The following is a 27,404-nucleotide window of genomic DNA, read 5'->3' on the forward strand; positions in this document are numbered from 1 at the left end:
ACAGCAACGCAAATATCAGCTCCGTACCCTGAATTCAGGTAAGGCACTTCATCTGTGGCAAATAAGCTCATGAAGGTTTTCTTTTGTGTACAATTTAATTAATATGATGTGGGGTTGAACGTCCCAAAACCACCATATGATTCTGAGAAACGCCGTAGTGGAGGGCTCCGGAAATTTCGAACACCTGGGGTTCCTTAACGTGCATCCCAATTTGAGCACACGGGCCTACAACATTTCCGCCTCCGGAAATGCAGCTGCCGCAGCCGGTATTCAATCCCGTGATTTACGTGTACATTTTAACTTTGACTTCTTGAGATGAAGGTGCACAGAAAAAAAAAAAATAGAGTGCTTGGAGAGTATTTCCACCAAGGAACAGTAATGTCTATCTGGTTTTTTGGGGCTCCTTTTGTTTAGAGAGATATTATTTGAAAAAAATGTCGTGAATATTGCAGCCTAATCAAAATGTTGGCTCTTGGAATTGATAGATACCACCCCTTTTTAGCAACAGAGTAAAATATACGTAACTTGCACGTGATGCCACAGACAGCTTCTCTGCGCTGGGTGTAGGCGGCCACCGTGACTTTCTATCTCATTAGAGAGTGTCAGTGCAGGGAAGTACCCCTCGCGTTTATTTTTTTTTTTTTTTTGTGCCCTGCTTATTCTCGTATGTGCCAGCCGCGCCAAGGGGGAACACGAAGAATTGGAGGAGACACTGGTACCAATCCAAGGTCACTCTTTTTATGCTCTACGCGGTCGAGCAAGAGCTCAGGCTGCATTTTAACCGGCTGGTGCCTGAAAATGGCGACCGAAGTGACTTGCGTATGAAGGTTCTGCGTTTTTTTTTTCACAAAATGCCGCGTCTGCACCGCGAACTCGAGGTGATGACGTTTCACACACCAGAAATTTCAGCATGCCAAGAATGCGAGCCATCGTCCACGTCTCTCAAAACAGATGCACACCTCAACTGCGGTTCCAAAAACTGCGTCAAACAGCCCCGGCAGTGAACAATGCTCCCGGCTGGGCGCTTAAGCGGAAGGGGGGGAGTAGGATGAAACGAGAGGCGGAGAAAAGGAAATGAACACGTGCGGCCTGCAGGCGTCTCGGAGAATGTAACGTCACGGATCGCACGCAGCGATCAACACTACGCCCAATTGTTTTAAAATACGTGAAATAAGCACTGTTTATTGGAACTGTCGCATCTTCCGATTAGAATTTCGAAGTTTCCGTCAGCTTTTCTCGCACTTGTTAACCATCATTTTCAATTAAAGCTCTCGCCTATTTACTGTAGATAGAAATGCGTCCTAGATTACGATGATGGAGCGCACACCATTCGTGGCTGAAAGGCGCTAGTTATGCAAAAGAGAGAGAGAGAGAGCTTTACCTGGAGGACAATCATACCTGCCTAACAATTTCCGAATACTAAAAGTTTCCTGGCTGTTTTGTGAGAAAAAGGCGCCCCATATTATTTATTTTCAAAGTGCATCGTGCGCATACAAATGACCGCGAAGACCAGTGAATAGCATCGTTTTATTATCACGTTGTCACTCGCTACAATTAAAAAGTCCAGTTGACACCCAATTATATGGTAGTCAATGATTATCATTATAGCTATTTTCTTGATGATAAGGGGCGCGAAAAAAACGACACACAACAGAGAAGAAGTACACGGGACGTTCACGGTGACCGTGTACTTCTTCTCTGTTGTGTGTCGTTTTTTTCGCGCCCCTTATCATCATGAATCAGCACCAACTCGCCCAACTTTTTACTTTACTGAGCTATTTTCGCTTGTTTTACTGCTTTTGCACATGTATGCCGAAATAAACAGCCGTTTACTAATGTCCCTTCGAGCACTGCTTAATAGTCCCTTAAACAAATATGCATATTAACGCAACTATTTGCAAACACCACCAGACAAGAATAAACACACCGCCTTGGAGTCGGGGCCGCCACGTTCGGCTTCGTAGCATGAAGGTTCCTTCTCAGGTCATTTCTCGAAGGCTCCGTTCCACCGGCTTGCTTCCGTGGCTCAAGAGCAAAGCGTCGTAGAGAGCCTTTGTTCTGGCGGAGTCCAGGTCATCGTAAATGCCGCAGACCTGACGCCTCGGGTCGCAGTCCAGTACGGCGGCCAGGAGAACGCTGAGATCCGAGTGAATCTTCTCGTTCGGAGCGTAAACCGCCATGTAAGGCAGCTTGCACCAGAGGCACACGCAAATCACGTGTGCCGGAGCTCTGGGTTCCGGGTCATCGACGAGGATGCAGCCGTAGACCGCTGTCTTGTCTTCAGTCACCGTGAACGTCGTCCGATGGCCGAGGACTTTCAAGGCGCTCGCCATGTGCTCGACAAGATGGGCTGCCTTGTAGCCCCCGGCTTTCGCTGCGGAGACGGTGAATCTGAAGAGAGTCCACACGGGCAGAAGATTCAGCGACGATAGCCAGCAGTAGAAAAAGGCCACGCGATCCAGTCGGACTTGGCGGCTGGACCCCTTTTCCACCGCTCTACGGAGCGCCGCGACGACTAGTGTTTTCTTACGCCATTTCCTGACGCCGGGAAGCCACGGATAGTCCAGCCATTCCAGGGTGCACAGCATCGTCCCCGTTGCCTGGGCGACGAAGCGAAAACACGTGTCCAATTCCCGGGCTGTCATGTATACGCAGTGTCGAAACTCGGTCCAGGAAAGCACTGGCGTGTGGTGGTGGTGGTGGTGGTGGTGGTGGTGGTGGTGGTGGTGGTGGTGGTGGTGGTAGTGGTTCGAAGAGGAAGAAGGCGCGTGATTTCTGCAGCCCGGCAGGGAGCACGGCGCAGCGCCTCAGGTGTACGACTGCGGAGGTGAACAGAATGTGATTTCAACAGGAGGCCACCTGGTTCGTTGGAAGTGTTCACTATCGCGCGAAATGATTCATCCGAGAGCGTGCTTGTGTTAGTCACGTCTCTTGTCCTTAAAGAGTTTCTCCGCCAGCTCTTCCATAGATCAACCCACCCTTAGGGCCAGTGTGTGGAGGGGGGGGGGGTGCTTTACTACTGAAGTTTTGAAGGTCCCGTGTGTACGAGCTGACAAGCAAGCTTTCGTCTATTATAAGTGTTTGCAAGCAAGGCTCACCTAGCAGTGGGGTCCCTTACTCATTCGCATTTTTTCGTAATCTCTCTCCACTGTTAAATGCTCTCTTTCCCGGAAAGGTAGGTTTCTCGATCTTCAACGTTCATTTTTAGATACATATTGTTCGAGCAACGTCACAGACAAACCTATCACTGACATCATGGTTTACAAAAAAAAAAATAAACGCCGTCATAGCAAAATGCGTCCCGCCTACTCGCGATTTTCTTGGATCTAAGCCACATTTCTTGTACTTGGTTAGCCGGCTCACTGTCTGCATGTTCCTGCGTGCCCACGGGGTTTATTTTCGCTTTTTTGTTGTTGTTCCCCGAAAATGCTACCCGGGCTGCAAGATATGCACGCTGCACACTGCACATGCAGAGCGAATTGGTCGTCGAAAAAACTGACTAGTATTGAAGCGCATCGTACCGTCGAATGTCTCAGCATTATCGCTAGCGGCCACGAAAGTTTCAGAAAGAACTCTACAAAGTTCGTGGTGTGCGCGTAATCACATCAGAAGGTTCTGAGATTATCTCGATGGTTATTAGTCATTAGGCGTGGTTCGCGCGAATGCAGTACTTGCACGTGTGATGGGACGATAACAAAACTCCAGAAAGGAGCGTGACAACGTAATTTCATTGAATGCCCCTCGCGGCATTCTTGACGTCGAATTGCCACACGTGGGTGGTCAAATGACCGCACAACCACTCAGAATTCAAAATTCGATAACCCAACCATTACACCGTATTGGCCTGAATGAGCCACGCGTTCTTCACATTAGACGAGTCTCTACGTTTATTTCTTCGGTAAAACATGATCGCGATCACACTTCCTTTTACTATATTGCACGCGTTTCATGGTATTTGTATCAGGGTTGAAATACAGCAAGCTTGTTTTAAAATATTTTTTTCTACCCAAAATTGCGCCTTGCACCTTTGTTTGCAGTGGCGCCGCCTTCGCTTGAGATGTGATCCAGTGTTCATAGATGGCAGCACCGACTTTATCCCCGGTCAGCTGCAACGACGGCGCTGATTGAGGAAATCACGGGCCGTACGTGACTGCGAGTGCTGAGAAACTCGATGCACCGGTCTTATATACGACAGGTGCACAACAAAAAAAAAAAAACAAAGGTGCAGGCCCCGGTAGAATTAAGAACAAGAGAGAGTGGGACGCACGTTGGTCTCGTCTTTCTCGGTATGTTCACTGACGTTTTGGCTCGCAATTCAGCCTTTGACAAGGCATTTCTTGCTCTAAACATATACTTATATATACACGGTTGAAAATTGCAAACAACCTCAGTTGAACCTCCTGTCGATTGAAATCAGCGTAACGAATACTTTGCGAAGAAGGCTATCATAAATCCCATTAAATCTCACTGTTGCTGAAGGAGGCACTGATGCTTTTTATTGGCTTCTCGGATTGAAAAAATTCTCGCGGCAAAATATCCAGGCGTTTTTGATCAACCACCACAAGGCGAGTGAGGGTAAGCTTTTTGTCGAGCCAAGTGAAATAGTGATGTGAAACAAATGATTTTCTAATATCGGAGGTATTGATGTGACAAAGCACGACATACTTCGTCCAGCACCAGGAGAAGCGACCATCAAGGTCTGCACCATATGGTCTCTATACACGCATACAATACATAAATTAGGGATCATCTCAGGCGTACAGCGTGGCTTGCACTTGCTCATAAAGGTTGTCGGTCTTTACGTTGGGTGCATATATAGTATTTCTAGCACCTGAGTTTTCTACTGATAATATTCATGCACTGAGTGCAGCCCTGAAATACATGGGTGCTCGAGATATCTATATGCTTCAATGCACACGCACACAAAAAAGAAAACTTTGTATTGCTCACAGAGTAACCAGAATAGCGGGGCATTTAAAATGTAAATTTGATAGCGCATGTACCGTTATGTGTGGTACGTTCATTTTTTTTTTTCAAGCGAATATGCCTTGCCAACTCAGTGGTTATAATTTATTACGTATGATTTGCATCACAGAGTAAATATTTGAAGCACAAATAGAACGGTTCTGTTGAAAGGTCATATATTTTAAATTTTGCATGCGAGCAGTGTCTGCGACAACTGTAAATTGCACTCGGTAACTAAAAATATGAATATGAGAGGAGCGATGTTAAAAATGTTCTTTTTTTTTAAAGAAGAAAACGAAAATACGGCGAATATGCCTCGCGCTGTGAGAATAGGCTATGCGATAGGATAAAAAGGTGGGCTAGTTGGTGATTCATGATGGTTCGGCGAACTGGGAGCGCGGGAGTAAACACAGACACAAAGCAAACAGGAGGCATACAGCACGAGCGCTCATCAAAAAAAAAAAAAAAAGCAGAGGATGTTTGCAGAAACATGCAAAACGACTTGTTAAAGAGAGAGAGAGGAAACTTTATTAGAACTTGGCCGGCAGCTTGGTCTTGGTGGCCTCAGATGGCGGCGCTGAGTCCCTGAACTCGGGCGGCATCTTCGGCCTGCCGGACAGCCCAGAGCTGGTCGTTGAGCTCCGAGCTTCTGAGCGCCGCCTCCCAGCGGCGGCGTCGCCGACGGAGAAGGTCCCCCGCGGCTCCCGCAGACGGGACGGCGGCGGGAACGAGTGAGCTCGAGGCTTCCTGTTGCCTGGTATTGGCAGCCGCCATAGGCGCATCGCGAACGGCGGCCGTTTCTCGACCATTGTTATCGGCGCATTCCCAGAGCATGTGGCGCAGCGTTGCTCTGTGCCCGCATGCTTTACATAGATCGGTAATGTGTAAGTGCGGGTAGCAGTGGCGTAAGACGACCGGGCTGGGGTAAGAGTGGGTTTGTAGTAAGCGATAGCTTACGGCATCGTGTCTGTTTAATTTGTCATGCGGTGGCGGGAACTTTCGCCTTTCCAGTCTGTAGTGTTGCGTAATATCTCGGAACGTGATGAGACGATCACCCCACAACCATTGTGGTCTGTGTTGTCGCTGCGTGTCTGTCAAAGTGTCTCGATCCGGCAGATCAGAAGCCCCGTTCTCGGGAGCGGAGGCGGCGGCCACGGAATGTGCCGCGGCTCGGCGAGTGAGACCTCGAGCCGCGGCGTGGGCCGCCTCGTTGCCCGGAAGCGGGACATCGGTGTGTGCCGGGGTCCAAAGGAGGAAGACTGTTAAATTTTGTTGTGGCGATCGCGACGCTGAGTCCCCATCACCGCACATCTTAAGGATGCGGGCCGCTTCCCGCGAGACGCGGCCGCACGCGAAGCCGCGGATTGCTGCCTGCGAGTCGCTGATTACGATCGTAGCGTTCGGCACCGTGGCGATTGCTAGGGCTATCGCGGCTTCTTCGGCCGCCTCCGTATGTCCCGTGGTCACCGTGGCGCTCGCGAGGCATTTGCCCGCACGGTCAACGACCGCAGCGGCGTGTGCGTGTCTCCCGTCCCCATATCTCGCGGCATCTACGTACACAACTTCGTCGCTAGTGCCGTACTTCTTTTGAAGGTCACTAGCTCGCTGGTTACGGCGCCCGACGTGGTGCGTCGGGTGCATATTCTTAGGAAGCGGCGGAACAATTAGGTGGTCGCGAACCGAGGCAGGAACATCCGCTTTTTCTCCCTGCTGAGTGTGGTACCGGATGCCAAGTGACTCGAGGATGTGTCGACCCGTCTTAGACCCCGACAAGCGTTCGTTTTGCGAAACGACATGGGCCTCAATTAACTCGTCGAGTGAGTTGTGCAGTCCAAGTTCTAGTAACTTTTCAGTGCTCGCATTCAGTGGAACTCCAATTGCTCTCTTGAAAGCCTTTCGTATTATACATTCGATCTTGTTTTTTTCTGAGCCTAGCCATTTGAGGTAGGGGGCAACGTATGTTATACGGCTTATTGCGTACGCCTGCACTAGACGGATCGCGCAGTGTTCGCGCATACCAGTACGTCTGTTCGTGATACGACGTAGGAGTCGGATCGTGTCGTCTACCGAACGACGTAGTCTTCGCACCGTCTCACCATTATGGCCGTTTGCCTGCAGGTGTAACCCCAGAATTCTAATTTTGTCTACGTGTGGAATGGGAGTGCCATCTGCCAATAGAACGCTTATTTTGTAGCACTCCCTTTCCTCGTCGCGCGGGGTTTTGCGACCTCTACTTGTAGGTTTGTAGATTAGAAGTTCCGACTTGGTTGCCGAGCATTCGAGGCCCGTTCCTCGCAAGTACTCCTGAACTTCGTCTACACCTGCCTGGAGCGTACGCTCGACGTGACCATCACAACCTCCGCCGGGAACCCAGAGGGTGATGTCATCCGCGTAGATACTGTGATACAATTCTTGTATGCCTAATAATTTCTCGGGTAGCCCCAATAGAACTAAATTAAAGAGTAATGGCGAAATTACGGAGCCTTGTGGCGTGCCCCTCGAGCCCATCTCAAATTCTTGCAGTTCCACATCTCCAACGACGACGCGTACGCGTCTGCCGGCAAGGAAGTCACGTATGTAATTATATGTTTTTTGTCCTAGTCCTAATGTTTGAACTCTGTTTAAAATTGCTTCGTGTTTAACGCTGTCGAAGGCCTTTTTAATATCTAGGCCAAGGATCGCCTTGGTTGAGCTGGTAATGTCATCAACAATGTGGTGCTTCAGCTGAAGCAACGCGTCTTGTGCGGAGAGATTGCGGCGGAATCCTAGCATGGTGTGCGGAAATACATCGCGGACTTCGAGAAAGTCAGTCACGCGTTTGAGGACTGCGTGCTCCAGAACTTTTCCTACACAAGACGTGAGCGAAATTGGCCTTAGATTATCAAGCGCAACCTGCTTGCCCGGTTTAGGAATCATGATAACTCGAGCTCTTTTCCACGCTTCAGGAAGGGAACCGCGTTGCCAGCACTCGTTGATATAAGTCACAAATCGGGAGATTGACTCGTCATCTAAGTTGCGGAGAGCCTTGTTCGAAACCCGGTCCAGGCCGGGCGCCGATCGGGTGTTTAGTTCAAAAAGGACTGCCCGAATTTCCGCTTCGCTAAATTCGGCGTCTAGTTGCTCATTAGCAACGCCGTCATAATCTGGGTGTTGGACGCTCTCTGCCGACTTAAAGTAACGGTCACGTATTGCACCGAGCAGGTCATCGCCTTTATGATCGTTCACAAGTCTCCGAGTTTTATGGCCTTGTGCGGCACGAGTATCTTCCGGATCCAATAGGTGCCGGAAAAGGCGCCAAGCACTCGCCCTGCGCATCTGTCGCTCGAGGCCGTTGCACAGGTCTTCCCATTGTGACCTACAGACTTGGAACGCATGTTCCTCAATTTCTCTGTCTAACCGTGCTATGCGTTTCCTCAACGCCCGGTTATGTCTTTGGCGTTTCCACCTCTTGAGTAGGGCTTGCTTTGCTTCCCACATGTGTAGGAGCCTGCTGTCGATTACTTCGAGCTTCGCTTCGCGCGGGATGTGGCACGTTACCGCGTCTACGTCCCGATTGAGCGTCGCGGTCCACTCGTCTATATCCGTGATCGGCTCGTCGCCCCACCCGCCTTCTGCTCTCTTTTTGCGGAACGCGTCCCACTGCACTAATTTGAGTTTACGGCCTGTGCTTTCAGAGTATGTTCTACGAACGCTCGGGCCCGTGTCTACCGTAATCTCTATCAGAGAGTGGTCACTCCCTAAGTCCTCCTGCGTGTTTTGCCAAGACGCCGCTGTGACATTCGACACGAACGCGAGGTCCGGTAGCGTGTCTGCGCTCACGCTGTTACCCCGGCGCGTCGGATCGGCGGGGTTCGCGATCAGTTCAAGCCGTTGGTCTTGCGAGTCTTCCCAAAGGTGTTTGCCCTTGAGCGTTTCACGCGTGTATCCCCAGGCCCCATGGGGCGCATTAAAATCACCCGCAATTAGCAGAGGTGCGCCGTTGGCGGCCGTGCTTGCTCTCCGGAGCATCTCTCCAAATCGGTGCTGTAGCGTGGGTTTACTGTAGACGTTAAGTACAAACAGGCCTCGGCCGCGCTTAGGAATTAATTCTACAAAAACATGCGGTATCCTTACGCACTCAAGTTCGCGCTGCGCCACCGTGATGTTACGTCTAACTAGCACGGCGGCGACCGGCGCCGGACGCGGCGGGGGCGACGGCAGCGACCGCGGTCGCGCCGACGACGAGAGCGGATCGCCCCGCCCCCGGCGACCCGCGGCCGCCCCCGGCGCCCCACCACGCGCCGAGCGCTGTGTAGCACGTTTTTCTTTCCGCCTGTTGTCCGCCGCGGCCGCATTTATGGCTTTGTAACCAGCTAGTTTTGCCGGATAATTTGTTTCCTGCAAAAGGATAATGTCCGGTTTCGTCTCACGGCTTCGAATAAATTGCTCGAGATTTCCCCGCTTCCTCCTATATCCCCGGCAGTTCCACTGCCAGATCGTGTACTGTTGTTTGTGAGTGTTAGTGTGAGTGTGCGCGTGTCTAGCCATGGTGATGCTTGTGTTTAATTTAGCCCATCGCCGTCGAGGCGACTGGGGTGCGGCTGAATCTGCGGCTCGGCGTCTGGCAGCGCGTTCTGCTGCTGCTGACTCTGTTGCTGTCTAGCGTAGGGCTTACTCACCGTTCTAAACGGTCTGCCCGCAGATGGCGGGAGTCGCGCTTCAATGTTTTCTATGCGCGCCGTGTGCGCGGTGAGCATTTGTGTCATTTGTTCAGAGAGCTTAGCTATCGCACTATTGAACATGTCATTCATCTGTGCCACCTGTTTAGCAAAACGTTCATCGAGGCTGGTCTCGATAGTATCGATTTGTTTCTGTAGCTTATCATAACGGCCAAATCGCTGTGTGGATTCGTGCCTGGCAGGATCTAAAGCTATCCTTTTCGCGATACACGGGCGGTCTTCGCGTCCGCCTGCCCCCTCTCCCGAACTGCTCTCGTCATCCGTGCCCATCCCCGCCGCCTCGGGTCTCGACGGAGTCGAAGACCGAGGCGTCGGTGGTGGCGGCGCCGTCGACTGTTGCTGTGGTTGTTGCATTCGTGGAGCCTCTCCTTTCAATTTGGAATTTTCCGCTCTAAGGGCGGCGTTCTCGCGTTTCAGCTCTGAAATTATCGATTGTAATGGTCCTAGGCGTTGTTCTAGCGCTCGCTCTACCGCTAGCTTGAGCTCGCTCCCACCGCCGCCACCGACGGCGGGACCGCCAGGACGTCCCGCCGAAACAACGCCGCCGGCGCGAAAGGCGGCTACATCCGCCCATCTCACCTGCTGCCATGTGCCCATGGGTCCTTGTTGTTGCGGCTGCCGCCACGTCTGATGCTGCTGACTTTGTTGGGTGCCTTGGTTGACAGCTGCGGCGCCCGGAACGGCGCCACCGCGCGTCTTCGACATGCTTCTCGGCCTTGGTGTCCGGCTGCGAGAGCGGGACCGGGATTTACCGCCGCCGCCTCTCGCGTCTCGGCTTGTCGAGCGTCCTCTTCGGGTGGCGTTGGATGAATGACTGTCAAACGCCGGATAATGATTGTAGTAACCTCCGTTGCCTTCGGTGCTAATGCCGCTGTTGTAGATGCTGTCGGACGCTGCGGCCGCTTGCTCTTCTTCACGCCGCTTTCGCTCTAGGCGGCGACGCTTGACTATGTAAGGAGTCTTGTATCTCGCCTTGCAGACGCGGTCACCCGTGAGATGATCCTTGCCACACAGTTGACACCGCGGCTCGCAGCGATGGTCAGACGGTGGGTTACTGCTTCCGCAGCCACGGCAAATCTTGTCGGCAGGGTTGGGACACACGTCGGAGCGATGGCCCAGCCTCCCGCACGCGTAGCACACGTCAATGTGCTTTCTGTAGAGGGAGCATCTCACAAGCATAGGTCCATAGTATACGTGTCTGGGAACATGGAAACCGTCGAACAATACGATGATGTTGTCCGTGGTGCCCATTCGCTTGGCATGCAGCACGCCGGGGTTGCGCTGCGTCACTAGGTTGTTAACGATGTCCTCCGGGCTCTCGTCTTTGGAAATGTTCCTAATCAGGCCCTTGGAAGTGTTCTCCGGGGCGGCCTGATAGGCGTTCGCCTCGAACTCTCGGTTCCCGATGCAAAGCTTGCTGATGGCTCCGTAGCGTTTGGCTCTGTCCGCGGACGGAGTGCTGAGCACCACGACGTTATGTTTAACGTTGAGGCAGATGCTGTCCTCTCTAGCCGCTTCTCTACCGATACCTGCCGCGTTACGAAGGCAGCAGTAAATGCGATCTATCTTGTATTCAGCCCCGTTGAATCCGCCGCGGGGGCGCACAATGATCCTGTAGTCATCGGGCGGTAGCTCTGGCATTCGGCTCGCCTTAGCGAGGTGCTGCAAGTAACGAGCATTCTGCGCCGCTGTGGCAGTATTTTATTCTGCGCCGCTGTGGCAGTATCCGGGGCAATCCCTGTAGTCTCCGCGGCAGCCGCCTGTTGCTGCGTCTCCGTCTTCTGGTCTTGCGCTGACTCGGACGCGCCGTCGGCCTGTTTCGTTCTCTTTACGCTGCACCATCCTGCTCCCTCGCCGAAATCTTCCGGCCGAATGTCCTCTCCTTCTACCTCTACGACATCCATTTAGCCCTGGCAAAGGCCTTGTACGCTGCCGTCGGGGATCGGGAGCTCCGAGGAGGTCCGGCGACACGTTAGGCTTGCAGGCCCCACCGCCGCAGCGGCCGGCCTATGGCGTCGTGCGCAGAGACGCTGGACTTGGCGTTCTTGCTTTCGTGGTGGAATAAAAGGCGCCAATAAGTGGCTAAAAAGTGGTCCCACCTGGCAAAACTTGGTGTCAGGGAAGTCCTTGAAACTGCCGCCGATCGATGGTGAGAAGCGTTTTCCACGATAAATTCGACAATCCACCAAAAACATAGGAAAGTTGCGGAGCCGACGCGCAACACGTCCGCACTCCGTCGACTTGTTAAATGTTTTTTTTTTTAGGAGTGGTGTATAGCATACCGCCAACGTGCGGTCACATGTAAATCGGCCAGACCGGCGATGTTTGAATATCCGCCTCAGGGAGCATTTTAGTTCCTTGAAAAATTGTTCTTTTTCCGTTTAGCTTAACATTGCAATTCCTGCAAGTGTCAACTGTCGTTTGAAAAAACAAGTGTACTTTTTCGGCGTCCGCTTCAAACCACGCGTGAAATTTCCGAAGCATATCACATTTCTAGAACTAAGAATCATTATATTAGCCATCCGTCATTATCACTACTTGGCTGCGAGTTTAACTATATTGTTGCGTGAAGGCACAAGGGAAACTAGGCGTTTTAAAATATATTTACACAGCGCCAACGCGCAAGCCAAGATGGCGAACAAGAGAGAGCGCGCGCACACACAAGTCACCTCGTCTTCCTCAGCGCCTATCTCACTGTTTAAGTGGGGCATTGTCTCGTAACATAACCCCCGGGTGCTGAAGCACCGTCTCGGTGCTTTCTATTGTGTTGCCGAGTGGTAAAGCTTAAGGCGGGATACGTGGACAATGTCTGTAGACAGCGAAGCGGAGGCGGAGGAAGACTCGAGCGGGGCTATCTCGTATGTCACATCTGTCACCTGGCGCAATACGCGGTAGGGTCCCGAGTACCGGGAAAGCAGTTTTTCAGAAAGTCCGACGCGTCTAGTCGGAGTCCACAATAGCACAAGAGAACCTGGTGTAAAGGAAATTTGGCGGTGATGTGAGTCGTAACGATGCCGCTGGTGATCTTGCGATGCTAAAAGGCGCTGACGAGCAACTTCTCGTGCTTTGCGAGCCCTGGTGATAGCATCACGGGTGTATTCAGTCGTAAAGTCGACGGCTGTCGGAAAGATGGTGTCGAAAGGTAAAGTTGGATGACGGCCAAACACCAGGTAGAAAGGTGAAAAACCAGCTGCATCATGGCGTGAAGAATTATAGGCAAACGTAACGAAGGGCAATGCAACGTCCCAGTCCTGGTGGTCGGACGATACGTACATAGCGAGCATATCAGTTAAAGTCCGGTTGAATCGTTCAGTGAGTCCGTTAGTTTGCGGGTGGTAAGCTGTCGTAAATTTATGTTTCGTCTCGCAGGAGCGAAGCAGGTCGTCGATAACTCGGGAAAGGAAATAGCGCCCACGATCTGTTAGGAGTTGGCGTGGGGCGCCATGGTGAAGTATGACGTCGTGCAGGAGAAAATCGGCAACGTCTGTGGCGCAGCTGGTTGGCAAAGCCCGCGTGATAGCGTACCGGGTTGTATGATCCGTCGCGACAGCTATCCACTTGTTCCCCAAAGTGGATGCAGGGAAAGGGCCTAGGAGGTCAAGACCAAGTCGGAAGAAGGGATCAAAGGGAACGTCAAGTGGTTGGAGGAACCCGGCAGGACTCATAGAAGGTTTTTTGCGGCGTTGACACTGATCGCATGAGGCGACGTAGCTGCGGACCGAGCGATAAAGACTGGGCCAGTAAAATCGACGCTGTACGCGGTCATACGTCCGAGACAGTCCGAGGTGACCGGCAGTGGGAGCGTCATGAAGCTGGCCGATCACGCTCGCACGTAAGTGGGAAGGTACCACAAGGAGCAGTTCGTGTCCATCAGGGCGGACGTTGCAACGGTACAATGTGTCATCCTTAAGGACGAACAATCGAGTAGAAGGATCGGGTGCCGCAGAATGAAGCTTCTCGATGATGTTACGCAAGGCAGGATCTCGGCGCTGTTCCTCACGGATGTTGCTTAAAGCGGAGAGAGACAGCACACATGGCGATTCATCGAACGCTTCAGGTGGGTCCACTGGATTCCGAGATAAGCAGTCAGCGTCATGGTGTAAACGGCCAGATTTGTAGGACACCGAGTAGTTATACTCTTGAAGCCGTAGTGCCCATCGACCAAGGCGCCCAGTGGGGTCCTTCAAGGACGAGAGCCAGCAAAGTGCGTGGTGATCGGTTATGACAGTGAAATGTCGACCATGTAAATAAGGCCGAAATTTTGCTACTGCCCAAACGAGAGCAAGGCATTCCCTTTCGGTGATGGAGTAGTTCCTTTCCGCCTGCGAGAGGAGACGGCTGGCATAGGCGATAACGCGGGCGCAGCCGCTTTGATGCTGAACCAAAACAGCACCGATTCCGTAACCGCTGGCATCTGTGTGTACTTCGGTAGGGGCAGAAACGTCGAAATGGGCCAGAACAGGTGGTTTTGTTAGCGATTCAATAAGTGTAGAGAACGCCGTAGCCTGCGCAGCGCCCCATGTGAATGAGACATCTTTTCTCAATAAGTCTGTGAGAGGACGGGCGACTTCCGCAAAGTTGTTCACAAAACGTCGAAAGTACGAGCACAGACCGAGAAAGCTGCGTACTTCTTTAGTGCAGGTCGGAACAGGGAAGTTACGCACGGCTCGCACTTTATCGGGATCAGGACGTACACCAGAGGAGTCGACAAGGTGGCCCAACATTGTTAGTTGCTGGCGTCCGAAGTGACACTTTGACGAGTTCAGTTGGAGACCGGCATTGCGAAATACGGCCAGTATTGAGGAAACGCGGTCGAGGTGGGTTTCAAAGGTCGGGGAAAAGACGATAACGTCGTCAAGGTAGCATAGACAAATTGACCATTTGAACCCACGCAAAAGAGAGTCCATCATCCGCTCGAAGGTGGCTGGAGCGTTGCATAATCCGAAGGGCATGACCTTAAATTGGTAAAGACCATCGGGGGTGACAAAAGCGGTCTTCTCGCGGTCCATGTCATCGACAGCAATTTGCCAGTAACCTGCTCTTAGATCAATAGAAGAAAAATACTTAGCGCCGTGAAGACAATCTAGGGCGTCGTCTATGCGCGGTAGCGGGTAGACGTCTTTTTTAGTGATCTTGTTCAGATGTCGGTAGTCAACACAGAATCGCCAAGTGTTGTCCTTCTTTTTGACAAGAACAACAGGGGAAGCCCATGGACTACATGATGGTTCAATTATGTCTTTGGCGAGCATGTTGTCGACTTCTGCTTGAATTATGTGACGCTCGGTCGAAGATACGCGGTATGGCCGTCGATGGACAGGGGAGGCATCGCCGGTGTCAATGCGGTGCTTTACCGCACTGGTTTGACCTAGTGGACGATCACAAAAGTCAAATACGTCCCAGTATGACTCAAGAACGCGAAGGAGTTCGTCAGCTTGATGCGGCAAAAGGTCTGACGCGATCATTTTTTTAACATCAGGAGACGGGCTTCCTTGCGAAGATCGAGCATGTGTGAAGCTGGAGTGTCGAGCCTCGTTCGAAGACAGAGCTGATATGACGCATTCTTCAGAAGGAGTCAGCATGGCGAGGGCGATTCCGCGCGGAAGCACTTGCGGACACAGAGCAAAGTTGAGCACAGGAATGCAGGCGCGGTTTGCACGTAACTGAATAACAGTGTGTGGTAAGGTAACACTGTGGGTCAAGAGAAGGGATGTGATGGGCGCGAGCACATAGTCACCATCGGATACAGGTGGCGAGGGCGTAACGGTGATGCAGGTCACGGTTTGCGGTAACAAACGGACATGTTCAGCAGAGCACATACGGGCTTGCGGTCGACTGGGCGGATCAATCGGACACGGTAGGTCAAGTTGCACAGTACCGGCTGAACAGTCGATGAGAGCGGAATGAGTGGACAAAAAGTCAAGACCGAGGATCACATCATTGGTGCAGTGAGAAAGAACAGTGAAGAGAACTGAAGTTTGACGGCCGGCAATAGTAACGCGTGCAGTACAGACGCCAATAACAGCAGCCGTACTACCATCAGCAACGCGAACGCTGCGTGAAGGGGCTGGAGTAAGTACTTTCTTTAAGCGGTCTCGAATGTGCAGGCTCATCACAGAAATATGGGCGCCAGTGTCTACTAAGGCTTTAACAGATAAACCGTCCACTTCAACGTCGATCAAGTTCTGATTGGTCGGGAGCGTCAACAGAGGAATTGGAGAGCAAGTCGTATCAGCAGCGTCACCTCCAGGAGCTGCAGCCGTTAGTTTTCCGAAGAAAACCGCCGGGCAGAGGACGGGGACGGGGAACGAGGTGGTGGTGGAGATCGGGAAAATCTACGTCGAGGTGAAGGTGAGCGACTGTACTGGGCAGTGGTCGTAGTGGTCGGGTCGTAATTAGCTGAGCCATCACGCCGTGGTGGTTCCTGGTCATAGAGGTGGGCCGGTGAATGGGGGTTGGAGAAGTTTGGGTTTGCCCGATACGGTGAGGTCCACGTGCTTCGGCAATGACGGGAAATGTGTCCCACTCGTTCACATCGGAAGCAAATCGGCCTGTCATCAGGCGTTCTCCACGCATTTGGGTCACGATTACGTGGAGCAGGGCGGCGATACTGCTGTGGGTGGCTCGGGGTAGACGAACTGACAGCGCCGGGACGGTGCACAGAACAGACTGTGTGAACACCCGCGTTGGCTAGTTCCTGGCGAACAACGGTCTGTATTAGCGATATGGTCGGCTGAGGATCACTCGGTGCCAGTGCTCTCAAGGGGGCGGGTGAGATGGCTTCGATTTCACGGCGTACAATTCTCGTGATGTCACTGGAGTGTGAATTGGGCAGGGTCGGTACATGGAGATCCGCACATGTTGACGTCGCAGCAGTGTTGGGAAGGCGCGTAAAGTGGTAAGCAATGCGACGGCTTTTAGCCTCTTGAAACTGTTGGCACTCCAAGATAACATCTTGCACGGTGGAACAGCCTTTGCACACAATGAGGTTAAATGCATCGTCTGCGATGCCCTTGAGCACGTGCGCTACCTTGTCGGCTTCAGCCATGGTTCGGTCAACTTTACGGCAAAGGGTCAGCACATCTTGAATATACGCCAGGTAGGACTCCGTGGACGTCTGAACACGTGTGCCAAGTTCTTTCCTAGCGGCCTGCTTGCAGCCGGCAGATTGACCAAACAACTCGCGTAATTTGGTCTTGCATACGTCCCAGCTTGTGATACCGTCCACATTGTTATTAAACCACGCCTTGGCCGTTCCTTGTAAATAAAAGATGATGTTTGCCAGCATTAAGGTTGGGTCCCACCTGTGATTTGTGCTGAAGAGTTCGTAGAGTTTAAGCCACTCATCCACGTCCTCGCCGTCCGTTCCCGAAAAGTTGCCGGGATCGCGGGGTGGAGCGGCCACGAGATAAACAGGAGAGGTCGGCGCCATTGATGCAGTGGGCGTAGCAGTTGAGGAAGCGTCGCTGCCGGTGGACATGTTGGGAGCAGAGACTAGGCGTCCGCTGCGTAACTCCGTCGTGCGTTGTAACCCAGCACCTTCCACCAAAATGTTGCGTGAAGGCACAAGGGAAACTAGGCGTTTTAAAATATATTTACACAGCGCCAACGCGCAAGCCAAGATGGCGAACAAGAGAGAGCGCGCGCACACACAAGTCACCTCGTCTTCCTCAGCGCCTATCTCACTGTTTAAGTGGGGCATTGTCTCGTAACAATATTGATAATTTGTAGACAAGTGCTTCGAATGAACGCCACGCTTGCTGCTCACACTATCATCTTATATCTGTTGACATGCGCACCCTTGTGTACTTATATGTCCTTCAAACGTGAGAATAAACAAGTTGTTAGTTGATGCTGTGTGCCTCCTCTTTGCTTTGTGTCTGTGTTTACCCCCGCGCTCCCAGTTCGCTGAACCATCATTAGACTATGCGAAGCAGTCAACGAGTAGCCGCTTACGCCACATTATGTGACATTCAGCAAAGTTATACGACGACAGGCGTTACTGCATAAATGCAGCATGTGACGCTGGTTAATCTGGAGCGTTAACTACCCCGCGATGCTGAAAGGTATGTAGATTGTTGAGTGCAACGTCACGTCGGTACTCGGCCCAAGAAATATTTTTCGAGAAATAACCACGTTACGCTTATACGGACGAGCAGCATTCACAGTTTAATACCTGTGACGTAGATATAAACGGCAGGGTGATGGTAGTACAAACGTCATTATCCATTACATCGCTGTGAGAGCGGGCAAACCAATATTACGGAACTGACGCCAAATAACAGCCGTTGTTAGCATTGGCCATTCCCTGTGTTAGCAAACTTTGGTCACAACATTAGCAGGCTCTTGTCAATAGTCAACAACAATGGCTAACTATTCGCTCGTATACAATCTTAACAAAACACAAGCCAAGGCTGGCTAACAGTTATTAGCCAGTGCTAGTCAAACTCAGGAGCCGAGCATGGCTTGGCAAATTTGTCGACGTTTCAATTTTTCAAAGGCAACCAGTTTGAAATCACCTGAATTTGTTTTTTTAAGCAACGCATATTCGGGTAGACGCAGTCAAGCTCAGAATTTTTTTTTTCAGAAAGAGGGAATAACAATTATTATTGTTCGTATTTTAAAGGGCCACTCCCCAGGTCTGACAGTTTTCAGCTGACAAGCGCAATGCGTAGACGAGGCGTTCACAATCACGCCTGCCAAAATTTGCAACGCTACACGCGGCGGAAATGGGTCAAATTTCAAGATGAACGCTGCTCCCCATCCCTTCTGCCAGCAGTCGCCCAGATATTTAGGGCATGACGTGCGCGTATGAATGGCCCTACGTACACGGCAATGCAGTGACGTTGGTCCTCTATGTAGATGACTCTGCCGTGATGTTGCAAACAGTGGCACATGACATGGTGAAATTCATTTAACAGGGCATGCGTAGTTTGTGTAATTTGTTGCTTGAAGAGATAAATAAAACTCTAATTAAATAATGAGACGCAATAATGGAATATGAGCGTCTGTTTCCCATTTTTCTCCCGCGAATTGCAACGAAATGCGTGGCTAATGTGTTGGTGTTTCGCATGCGTTCGTGTCCCCGCGGTCAGCGCATGGAGCAGACGACCATCGTGGAACGCTCTTACGCGTTCGCGCACTACTGCGTCAGCGTTTCCAAACCATCCCGCAGAAACAGGCAGTAGACCTCAAAACAACGCTGTTAAAAAAAAAAAAAAACGCCGCTCGCATGCACGGCGGTTGGGCTCGTTCGGCCACGTCATGCGCACGTGATCTGTTGGTCGGATGCCAGAGAGGGTGGGGTAGAGATTTGGCTTGCGAAGGCTACGCGGAGGAGTGGCAAGGGTTTCGAGCTCGCCTCCTCTCATCCTCGTTTCACGCCACTTCAAAAAAAAAAAAAGTTTCTCCGCTTGTAATGAACTGATTCAAAAAAATTTTGTGACGAAATGTTCCTCATCGGACACCGAACAACTTCCACTGTTTAACTAGTATTTGGTATGCGGACTGGTGAGTGGCCCTTTAACGTCCCGAAACTGTGATATGATTATGAAGGTCATCGCGCCCCACCACGGTGGTCTAGTGGCTATGGTACTCGGCTGCTGACCAGCTGGTCGCGGGATCGAATCCCGGCTGCGGCGGCTGCATTTCCGATGGAGGCGGAAATGTTGTAGGCCCGTGTGCTCAGATTTGGGTGTACGTTAAAGAACCCAAGGTGGTCAAAATTTCCGGAGCCCTCCACTACACCATCTCTCATATTCAATTAGTGGTTCTGGGACGTTAAACCCAACATATCATCATAATGAAGGTCGTCGCAGAGGATGGCTTTGAAGATGTCCAACATGTGGTGTTCCTTAACGTACACGGGCTTCTCGTATTTCGCCCTCTATCGGAATGCTATACCGCCAGAATCGAAACCACGTCCTTAGGATACGCAGCAAAGCACCGCAACAACAGTACCATGGCGGAGGAATATATGAAAAAACTAATAATGATATATGGGGTATTATACGTCAAAAAAGAAATAAGTATGAATATAAAAGAAGCCATAGAGTGTAGGACTCCGGAAATTTTGACCATGTGGTGTTCTTTAAGGTGCGCTGACATCGTAAAGTACATGGGCCTCTCCCATTTCAATGCAACCGTCACGACAGAGATTGAACACGCGGATTTCGGGTCAGCAGCCGAGAACACGAGCCACTGTTCCACGGAGGCGGACAATTACAAAAGAACTGGCGTTGCGCACATTTACCTATAATATTTTATAACTTGAAGTGGCCAGTGGAGAGTAAATGCATCGATCAATCAGTGAATTGATCAATGAATAAATCAATCAATCAATGAACGCGAATATAAATGACTGCATACTTGCACAGGGCTTCGTTTCCTTGCTTACAGAGAGAAGGAGGGTCCACAAGTCGGAGTTACACCCATCGTCGTCCTTTAGGCGATGGCACGTGCACGAAGGTGACCGAAGACCACGTTTACGGGGTGTTTCCAACTCGCTTCACTTTTTCAACGAAGGCGTTCATCCCGATGCGACACACCTCGCAAGCAGCGCAGTCGGCAAGCATGAAATGCGGGCCTCCGGAAGTAACACGCGAAGGTATTAAGCACGGAAACCCTGGTGGGCGTGTCACAGCGGACCTGCTTGCAGTTATTCAGCAAAAAGCACACCTCACCCCCCCCCCCCCCACACATAAGGAACCAGGGCTTAATCTAAGAAAAGATTGAGTGAAAATCGGACGTATTTTCGGCCCACAGCAATAATCATTTCACGTTCCTTTCCTTGCATTATCATCGCCACGCGCCCGGCATTTTTCGGTCAAGAACGACATCCCCGTTATCAGCGGGCCATAGTGATAGGAAAGTGATGAGCGCCGAGTTTTCAAGAAGGATGACGATTGTTGTGTTGGGACATTAGAACACCCGGCTTAGCCAATTTTTTTTAGTTTTTTTTTATTTCTCTTTCGCCCTGACGGTCAAGGCGCGCAAATCGCGGCCTCTCCCGTTGCCGTGGTTTGCTTTGCAAAGATTCTCTCACTTTCCCTCTCAAGGTAGCCTCAAGATAAGGGGTGATATGAAGTGATAAAGTGAACGAAACTGTAGTATTACAGGCGCCAAGGCTTCTCAAGTCGTGCGTGCCAAAATCAAGTTTGAAAACGGCGCACGTGCGAGCGCTCGCAGTGGTACACACGCACGTGATCGTCTGCGTGAGCAGGCTCAGTTATGTCGCGACTCACCACTAGGGGCCTTGTTTGGACACGCCACATGTCTAGCGCTGGTCTCGTATCACGCCAATGGGCCTAATATAATTAAATGTTCGTAAAGCAATGATGTATAGCGTATATATAGGCTTTCTTGTAGATTTACTGTTATTGAAATACGATGGAAACTAATAGTAAGTTTCAGTAAAATGAGTATGTTTCAAGGTTTAATTCTCGTTAAGTGTTTGCCTTCTCATCACCTAATCACGCTTCACTTGAAAACTCGCAACGTAACTTGTGTTCGTGTCTAGCACAATTTGTTTCCTGGGAGCAAAAATAGCCGTTGCCGGTTGGAGCCTTAATTTCTGGGAGCCTTGTTACTTTCCACGTCTTCGTACTGGTTGAACTGCCCTTATAAAAATGGCACCATGCCCCGCAACGGTGGTCTAGTGGCTAAGGTACTCGGCTGCTGACCCGCAGGTCGCGGGATCAAATCCCAGCTGTGGAGGCTGCATTTCCGACGGAGGCGGAAATGTTGTAGGCCCGTGTACTCAGATTTGGATACATGTTAAAGAACCCCAGGTGGTCAAAATTTTCGGAGCCCTCCACTACGGCGTCTCTCATAATCAAATGGTGGTTTTGGGACGTTAAACCCCACAAATCAATCAGAAATGGCACCATATCCACGGAGTGAATGATGGAGAGTGGGGCGAAGCATCCGTCCATCCCATCGTTCTTGCTTCCGTCCGTCGATGCGTGCGTCTGTATGGCCGTCTGTGCGTGCGTCCGTCCCTGCGTTCGTCCATGCATCCGCTCCTGCGCCTGTCCATGCGTCTATCCGTCCGTGCAGCCATCCGAGCGTCCGTCTATGCATCTGTCTGTGTGTCCGTTCGTCCACCTATTCAACACTCCAAGTACCACCATCTCGCCTCTTTTCATCATATATTCCCCATATAGAAGCACCGCCATCCTGCGGACATTCCAAGGACAAAACGAGAGGTGGCACACGCACACTTTCTTACTGCTTGTGCTTCGTATCTACTTCCCACATTAAACCACCTCGAGTTCATTCATGGTAGTTTCATTGTATTCATGGCACTGCGGCTCAACGCTCGCTAAACCTTTCTAAAACTAAGGAGGTTAGACCCAGCGAGTATAACGTAGCAACCCTTTCTTGTCAGATAGTGCTCAATGTACATGCCAATGGCTGCTAATGGGGATCGCAGCGTGCGCGTTAACTAAAAGCCGAGTGCTGCTGTCTCTCTTTCCCCATTAGCAGTCATTGGCATGTACATTGAGCACTATTTTTTATTGTTCAACAACGAAAAGAAGAAATCTGTCACCGGCACCACCTTGGAGGTCAAAATGTTATACTTGTTACGCACTACAACGGCTACTAGGGATGAACAGGTGCCGCATAAGGAGCTTCGTCCCTAAAAGAAAACGAAAGGACAGGGAGGTTCGCCAGTTTTCAGACCGGCTCGTTGCCCTGTACTGGAGCCAGGTGAATAATATTCGGTACTGGGGAGAGGATAAGAACAGAACAATAATACGTTGCAGAGCTTTGTCGCACGCTTTCAGCGCTTTTTCTCTCTTTTCGCATAGTACCAGCGAGCACGCTGAGGGCTACGCAGGGAGGGCGATGACTTGATGCCTGAACACACATGCGCGTTGCAGCGCGTGTCTTTTTGACGCGGTGCCGAGCACTCTAAAAGAGAGGAAACGCTGGGCACCGCAACAGCGATGTGAAAAAGAACGCTTTCAGGCGGGTGGTTTCAAGAGCGTCAACGCAATGCGGACCACTAAAACGTGATTCGATTTCAAAACAAGCAGTTGGTACAGAAGTAGCACTATACGAGGTTCCTGGACCTATGTTTGAACAATCAGCGTTGATCTAATATTTACCGATAGTGTTTTTTAGGAGGATCATAATCGAACAGTTCACGGTCCTCAAGAATTTCGCTACCATCAGAATGGGACCCCTGTAGCCGGGATCGGACCTGCAATCACTAGGTCAGCAGCCGTGCACCATAACCACCGCTCTACAGCCGTGGGCAAAACGCCGTTTCAATAGTAAGCCCTTCTGATCTTCTTTATCGTCTGAGAGATTTGTTTATACTGCTGCTGAAAAAGCCAGGGAGGAAAAAAAAAACTAGTGTGCCTTAAGCGCATGCATTCGCATGCGAGATATTTCGAAAGCGAAGGTAGTCGGGAGGGGTTATTTAGCGGCGCAGTTCATATTACGTGAGCGGTGATAGGTTTTAGTGATGACATGCTATGAAATTGTAAACCTATGTGACCGCATGCGACATTATTAGATCTGGTCAGGGTCATCCAGAGAACCCTCAGGCACCACAAAATGACTGCCAACACGCGATCTGTATCTATAGCAGTTTAAAAGTGTTGCATACCCTTCCCCCCCTCTCAAGTGGTGTAACCACGAAGTGACAAACTGGTTCCATGCCCCCTTTCCCACATTTTTTTTTCGCCATAGCATACCGAGTGAAAATGGCTATTTCAATGAGGTGCTCCTCCTCCCGTTCTTCTTAAGCATCCAGTAAACCCTACTCCCTTCAAAAATTTTTTCGCCATGCCGTTCAGAGTGAAAATAACCATTTTTAATGAAGTGTCAGTTCCCCTTGCGTTCTTCTTTAGCGTCCTGTTAAACTTAGCGGCGAAAAACAATATTTGAAAGCAGAACAAGCTCCGTGGCCAAATAAGTACTAGCTGAAACAATATGATAATGAAAAAATATAACAGAAAATTATCGCTGGCATGATAACATCTCGTAAGAATAATTTATTTCCCTTCAAGACAATGTTGATGGTGTTGAGATTAAAAAAAGAAGGTTACTTGCATAAAGAGTGAAAGAAGCAGAGTAATCCTACAGAAAGAACGCAGCCCTGACAGAACTAAGATTATATCTAAGGCTTCAGCTAGTTCAAACAGACTTCGGAACAACACACACGCAGCTGTCATCGCCAAGCGTATCACCATTGGTAATTGATATGAAGTAAAACAAGTATTTTTTTTAAGTATTGAAAAATTCTTTCTCGCGAAAACGCATACAACTTCTCCGACAGTGTTCTACGAAAATAAAAAAAAAGCTTCTCATTTCAGTAAAACTTGTAGTGTCGTTGTCTGTATTTGCGCACATTAGTTTACCCAGAATTCCTCATTTCCACCGTCAACGACTTTGTAACACTGTAAACTAACACAGCTACAACACAGACCTCACAAAAGCGACGACCGCACAGCGCAAGCAACGCGAGAGTCGAAACTAGTTATTAGCTTAATGCAAGTGGTGTTACGTCAGGTTAAAAAAAAGAGTTCAATAATCTAAACGCACTATCTCACTTCAAGTTCGTTTCGTTGCCACGTCGCTGCAGCACTGTCGCTTGTAGATTATTCTCCCGCAGTCTCTTGTCCACCTTTATCGTTGAGCTGTAGCTCCGATTCGTGGCATCGAGGAGAGCTGCGGTGTGGGCCGAGCCGAGGTCTTCGTAGATGCCGCACACCAAGAGCGTGGGGTCGCAGTCCATCACCGCGGCGAGAACGACCGAGATTGCCGAGTGAATCTTCTCGGACGGAGCGTACACCGCCAAGTAAGGCATGCGGTGCCACTGGCTTATGCAGACCACGTGCGCCGGGGCGTTCGATTCGGTATCTTCGACCATAATGCATCCGTGGACCGACGTTACTGCGTCTGTCCCCATAAACGTTGTCCTGAGGCCGAGGATCTTCATGGCGTTGTCAATGTGCTTCAGCAGCTCCATCTGGCTGTAGTTCGCACTTGCCGCCCACGCGCTGAACCTCATCAGAGTCCAGGGACGCAGAAGTTGCAGCGGCGACAGCCAGCAGTAGAAAAAGGCCAGGCGCTCGAGTCGGGTCTGGCGGACGGGGCATTTTTCAACCGCTTTGCGGAGCGCCCTGACGGCCATAGTGTTACTACGCCTCCCGTTCATGTACGGAAGCCACCGAAACCTCACGTTGTCGAGGGTGTACAGCTGCGAGTCCGTCGCCATGGATACGAGGCGGAACAACACGTCCATGTCCTGGGCTGTCATTTCCGACGCTGAAGCACGGCTGCTCAACACACTGACGTGTTCCACAGGAACGGTCTTACCAAAACTGCCGCCTTGCCGCAAGTTTATAGTACTATCCTTAATGCTGAACTGCTGTACTCAATAAGATCTACGTCTCCCCGCGCATTCGATGAGGGCTAGATGTCCGTCACTCGTTTTGGCAGCGCCGACAAATCAAAAGGTTAGACAGAAGTTTTCGGCGTACATTCGGAGGTCATGCTGAAAGCGAGTACCAGACGAGAAGAAAAAGCAAGGGTAATATCTACGATCGCCTATCCGGTTGGTGGCGCCGGTGGTACTTGATGCAGTGTGGTTCTCAAGCTCGAGCTTCAGTTTAAAAAAAAACGAGATAACAAAAATGTCTCGGCCTTTTTTGAGGAACATGCTTAACCGAGCGTGTTTACCAACCACATCACGGGTTATTCAAACGTGTTATCATGAATCACACACAGAGAAAGGAAGCTGGAAGCAAGATAATAGCTGCCGTAAAGAAAATACCGCCCGTATCATATCAGAAAAGTGATGTGTGGTATCCGAGCAAGGAAATGATGATTGATTGATATGTGGGGTTTAACGTCCCAAAACCACCATATGATTATGAGAGACGCAGTAGTGGAGGGCTCCGGAAATTTAGACCACCTGGGGTTCTTTAACGTGCACCCAAATCTGAGCACACGGGCCTACAACATTTTCGCCTCCATCGGAAATGCAGCCACCGCTGCCGGGATTTGATCCTGCGACCTGCGGGTCAGCAGCCGAGTACCTTAGCCACTAGACCACCGCGGCGGGGCTCCAAGCAACGAAATTGGTTAATTTAGCACACTTTGACGTCACTTGTGTATATAACTTGCCAATTCATCTCCCTCTGCTACGAACTTGTAGGACATATTATACTCGTATTTTCTTAATGACCGAACGAAGACTGTTCAAGGTCATATCTATTCTGCTTGGATACATGACTCCTGAGGTCATCCACGGCTGTCGTATTTTGCTGAAGGTGAAGCTCACAAACACAACTTGGGTTTTTGTTGATAGATACCAGGTGGGGGATCGAGATTATTCTTAAGTCCTTTCAAGTTACTCAAAGTGCTTCGTAATCAGGTCATCAGGTAATAAGGAGTTAGGGTAAAGTGCTGCATATTACGGATACTTATATCTATCAAGCATAAACCTGTAGGCTCACAAAGGGGGTTCAAATTAAATTGAGGGTGATGCAGCGAACAATGAAAGGGATAACGATAGGTGTTACCTGACGTGACAAGACGAGAGCAGAGTGGGTCAGGGAACAAAAGTCACAGCTTTGCCGCAAAGGCGAAGCAATGAACGCGATAGCAACAAATTGGAAGGTCACACGCAGAATGGCAGGCAGATCGAAACGTGCCCCACGTTTCTCACGCACAAATGACGCACAAAGCGTACTCACAGGTACTGATTAACGTGAATACCCGTCTCGGTTGTTACTTCGCTGTCTCTAAAAAGCGCATTCTTTTCGCTAACGGAGACTGTGCAACGATTGCAGTGACCTTTGTGCACCGGGTAACTACAACAGAATCATTCTAATAAAAGCCGAAGGCCAGCCAAGGCATACTACGCTCCTCCCCACCGCGAAAGAGCGTCACCTCTCTCTTTTCTGCGGCGCAAAGTACGCGTGGGAGATGAAAGTGCGCGCCAACGCGCACTTTCATATATATTTTTTTACATATTTTTACATATAGATATAGACAGCTTGATGTTGAATTGTTGAAGGAGGTTCTCCTTCGTGACTCAGTGATTAACGCTTCGCACTCTCTACTCAGTGGTCTGCTTTTATGTCTGCTGTATGCTTTTATGTTAACTGTATGACGAAGGCCTCCTAGAGTTTTCTCTCACGTCACGAGGGGTGAAGAACTAATCGCAGGTGCTACAGTCATGATGCATTTACTTCTCTTTATCAAGAGCACTGAAAGGACAGTGTTAAATATAAAAGGCATGTTTGTAAAGCTGCCAGAGCATGTGGTCGGGGCGCAGTAGGTAGCATGCAGCTTCTGTTGTTGCCGACTTAAGTCGTGGGTTCGACTCCCATTGACGCAACTTTTTTCTTTGCTTTTCAATGGCGAGTATTTTTTTCAGTAACAAAAGCAAGTCACCAAAGCCATGATAGACCCCCGACCAAAAACACTTTCGCGTCGAAAATTGAGGGTAGGTTCTTGGGTTGCTTTGGCACCAGATATCTGTTGAGCACATGTGTGCTGGCAATTTGCACATATGTCAGTGCTCAGTGTAACTTCCAGACAATACCGAGAGTGATTTCTCCAGTACCACTTATGCTCTTTAACTTTTACGTCCTGTCAGGAAATCGTAACACTTCTAGTTTTTTTCACTGCATCATTGCTACCCCTGTGTTAACTATTTGTTGGGGTGGCAGTATGAATAGACAAAAACTGTGAAGGATC

General features: G+C 50.3%; 1 protein-coding gene across 1 annotated transcript; it reads right to left on the reverse strand.

The window, feature by feature from the left end:
• Nucleotides 1-1,787: 1,787 nt before the first annotated feature.
• LOC142768435 (uncharacterized) lies at nt 1,788-20,288 on the reverse strand. The gene is made up of 2 exons (XM_075870408.1): nt 20,049-20,288; nt 1,788-2,819 (listed from the first exon to the last, which is right to left on the reverse strand). The coding sequence occupies exon 2, from the start codon at nt 2,643-2,645 to the stop codon at nt 1,980-1,982; it is 666 nt and encodes a 221-aa protein (XP_075726523.1). The 5' UTR covers nt 2,646-2,819; nt 20,049-20,288; the 3' UTR covers nt 1,788-1,979.
• Nucleotides 20,289-27,404: the final 7,116 nt, after the last annotated feature.

Source organism: Rhipicephalus microplus, chromosome 8 (assembly GCF_043290135.1).
Source record: "Rhipicephalus microplus isolate Deutch F79 chromosome 8, USDA_Rmic, whole genome shotgun sequence".
Taxonomy (NCBI): Eukaryota; Metazoa; Arthropoda; class Arachnida; order Ixodida; family Ixodidae; genus Rhipicephalus; species Rhipicephalus microplus.